General features: G+C 43.6%; 1 protein-coding gene across 1 annotated transcript in view; it reads right to left on the reverse strand.

The window, feature by feature from the left end:
- LOC113815678 (balbiani ring protein 3) overlaps positions 1-2500 on the reverse strand; it is a 4982-nt gene that overhangs the window by 1121 nt on the left and 1361 nt on the right. Inside the window, exons 3-6 of the mRNA XM_027367734.2 lie at positions 2066-2221; positions 1674-1833; positions 1188-1336; positions 94-1071 (exon numbers count right to left, since the gene is read on the reverse strand). Of these exons, the coding sequence (XP_027223535.2) occupies positions 94-1071; positions 1188-1336; positions 1674-1833; positions 2066-2221 (1443 nt within the window). The remainder of the gene's footprint in view (positions 1-93; positions 1072-1187; positions 1337-1673; positions 1834-2065; positions 2222-2500) is intronic.

Genomic DNA, 2500 nt, shown 5'->3' on the forward strand with positions numbered 1-2500 from the left:
AAAGGACATGTGCTTATTATTCTTATGCTGTCATAAAATATTGTATCAAAATATATGTTCTAAATGATGTCATACCCCCAAACTTTAGATTACCTTAAGTGTTGGATTAAAGTGCAGATTGGCAGGGCAGTCCTTCACGTACGGTGTGAAGTGGTCACAGTGAACCCATTTGGTGCAGTCTTTCGGATGTGGGAAAAGACCACTATAGGAAGGACATTTGATGCAATCGTCAGCTGGTGGGGTAGCTGGATTATCCCCACACTCTCCTCGACAGGTCTTGGGACACATTTTAGCGACTTCATTCTGCCAATAACAATCGGTATTCGGCTTACAGGTGCAGTCCCCATTGGCAGCCCAATGCTTGCAGTCTGGGTTTTCGCCACTACAGCTATCTGGGCTTGAGGTTGGTGGAGGAGGGCAACCAGTACAACCCGAACAGCTTCCGTCATCCAAAAGGTAGTTCCCTGTCACGCACGGGGTGTTCCATTCATGATTACAAGTAAGGATCTTCTGGTCCCACCTTGTTCCTGCAGGGCATGGCATTTCTTGGGGACCATAAGGGGCACACTGAATGAACTTTTGGCAGTCGGTAGGATGCTGCCAGTATTGCTGGCCAGTGGAGCAATCTACACAGGGGAAGTTGCCTGGTGTGACAGGTTTGTGTGTTGGAGGGTTGGTTGGGGGCTTTGCTGGAGGAGTGCATCCTGAGCATCCTGAACAGCTTCCGTTAGTGAGAAGGAAGTTGCCTGTCAAGCACTCAGTGGCCCATGCATGGTTGCAGGTGAGCAGGTTTTGGTCCCAAACTGTTCCTTCTCCACATGGCATCTCCTGAGGACCGTACGATGTGCACTGGATGAACTTGCGGCAGTCGCTGGGATGCTGCCAGTACTGTTGGCCGGTAGAGCAGTCCACGCAAGGGTAGTCAATTACAGGAGGCTTCGTGACGTCCACATTGTCTTGGCATCCACAGCTGCGGGGACAGGCACGGGCGACGAAGTGCTGCCAAGAGCAGTCACCATCCGTCCACTTGCAGTGACAGTCGTTGTTGGCGGCCCAGAACTTACAGTCAGGCTGTTGACAAGGTATTTGGATAAGTGTCATGGCTATGGTAACTATGGGTGGGAAACTGATGGCTCCAATTAGATTATTAATGACAATCATATGAGAGAGAGAGGGGAAGAACTAACATCGGAATCAAAGACGTTTGTATCGCAAGTTCCAGTTGTTGGAGGATCAACCGGGCAGTCCACATTTGAAGCGACGTCGCACATGCGGGTATCGGGGTTGAACAGCAGTCCTTCTGAGCAGTACCTCTTCTCCGCCTCGTCGTCCTTGCCTGAATGTTAGATGAAATAGATATCTTTAGATGTATTCATTAAAGACAACAGTATACATCGGCAAATAATATGAATCTATTGAACTTGAACATTATCGGTGTTTGAGGTTGTGCAACTTTGTAATCAGTACAAAATAATAAGTATTATGTTATATACTGATTGGAATAATAACAGGTATAATCTGGAAAACTATATGCAAGCAAAATGTATATGAATAATAATGACATATAAAACAAAAAATGTTGACATAGGAGTTTAGTCTATTTTTACTAACTAATTTTAACTAATGAACTGCTACCATTTTATTGATATGGTATCACTTTATTGATTACTTACACTCATAGTAAGCATTGCACTCCCCGTCGACTGGGTATCGGCAATGGCAGCCACAAATGATTGGTTTAGGGCATTCATAATTGGTTGGAAGGTCGCACTGTTCCTTTGCAGGATTGAACACCAGATCACCTCCGCACTCCTTGACGTAGGCAACGTTATCCTGTAATGAAAGAAAAGAATAATAGTATTTTCTGCAACTGCATTTGATGGATGTGACCGTCTAATCAAGGCAATTTTAGATACAACAGAAATGTATACATTTTCTTCTTTTTAAATATCAGCTCTGTGATTCTCTGTCATTCTAGTATAATAAAAGAAAACATGTTTTCCTTATTCATAAGTGAATTGATTGCACCAACCGAAGAGGTTTTAGGGGGCGTCGCCCGTCCTACCTTGCACTCGTAGTACTTGTTGCAGTCCTTGTGTGGCTTGAGGCAGCAGTCACAGTCGCACTGGACTGAAAGGTCCGACTCTGCGGGCAAGGATCGACTGGCCTTAGCGGACCGAAGGGAACATCCGTCGGTCTCCAGCCGCTCGGTTATGTCGCACTGCAAGGATGTGTTTTTTGTGAAGCTGATTTCCATTCAGAATTTTAGGCAATGTATGGCCAGAGTTGTATCATATAACACCAAGATATTTGTTATGATGCATATAATTCATATATATACAGTCACATACATGTATATAGGTAAATGTGCATACAGATATGTTCATATATATGCGTGTATGTATTTATTTATGGGTATATATATCAATCTATCTGCCTATATGCATACGTATTTTCATGTATGTCTATATATTTGTATACATGTACACATATATATAAT

The sequence above is a fragment of the Penaeus vannamei genome, chromosome 6 (genome assembly GCF_042767895.1).
Source record: "Penaeus vannamei isolate JL-2024 chromosome 6, ASM4276789v1, whole genome shotgun sequence".
Taxonomy (NCBI): Eukaryota; Metazoa; Arthropoda; class Malacostraca; order Decapoda; family Penaeidae; genus Penaeus; species Penaeus vannamei.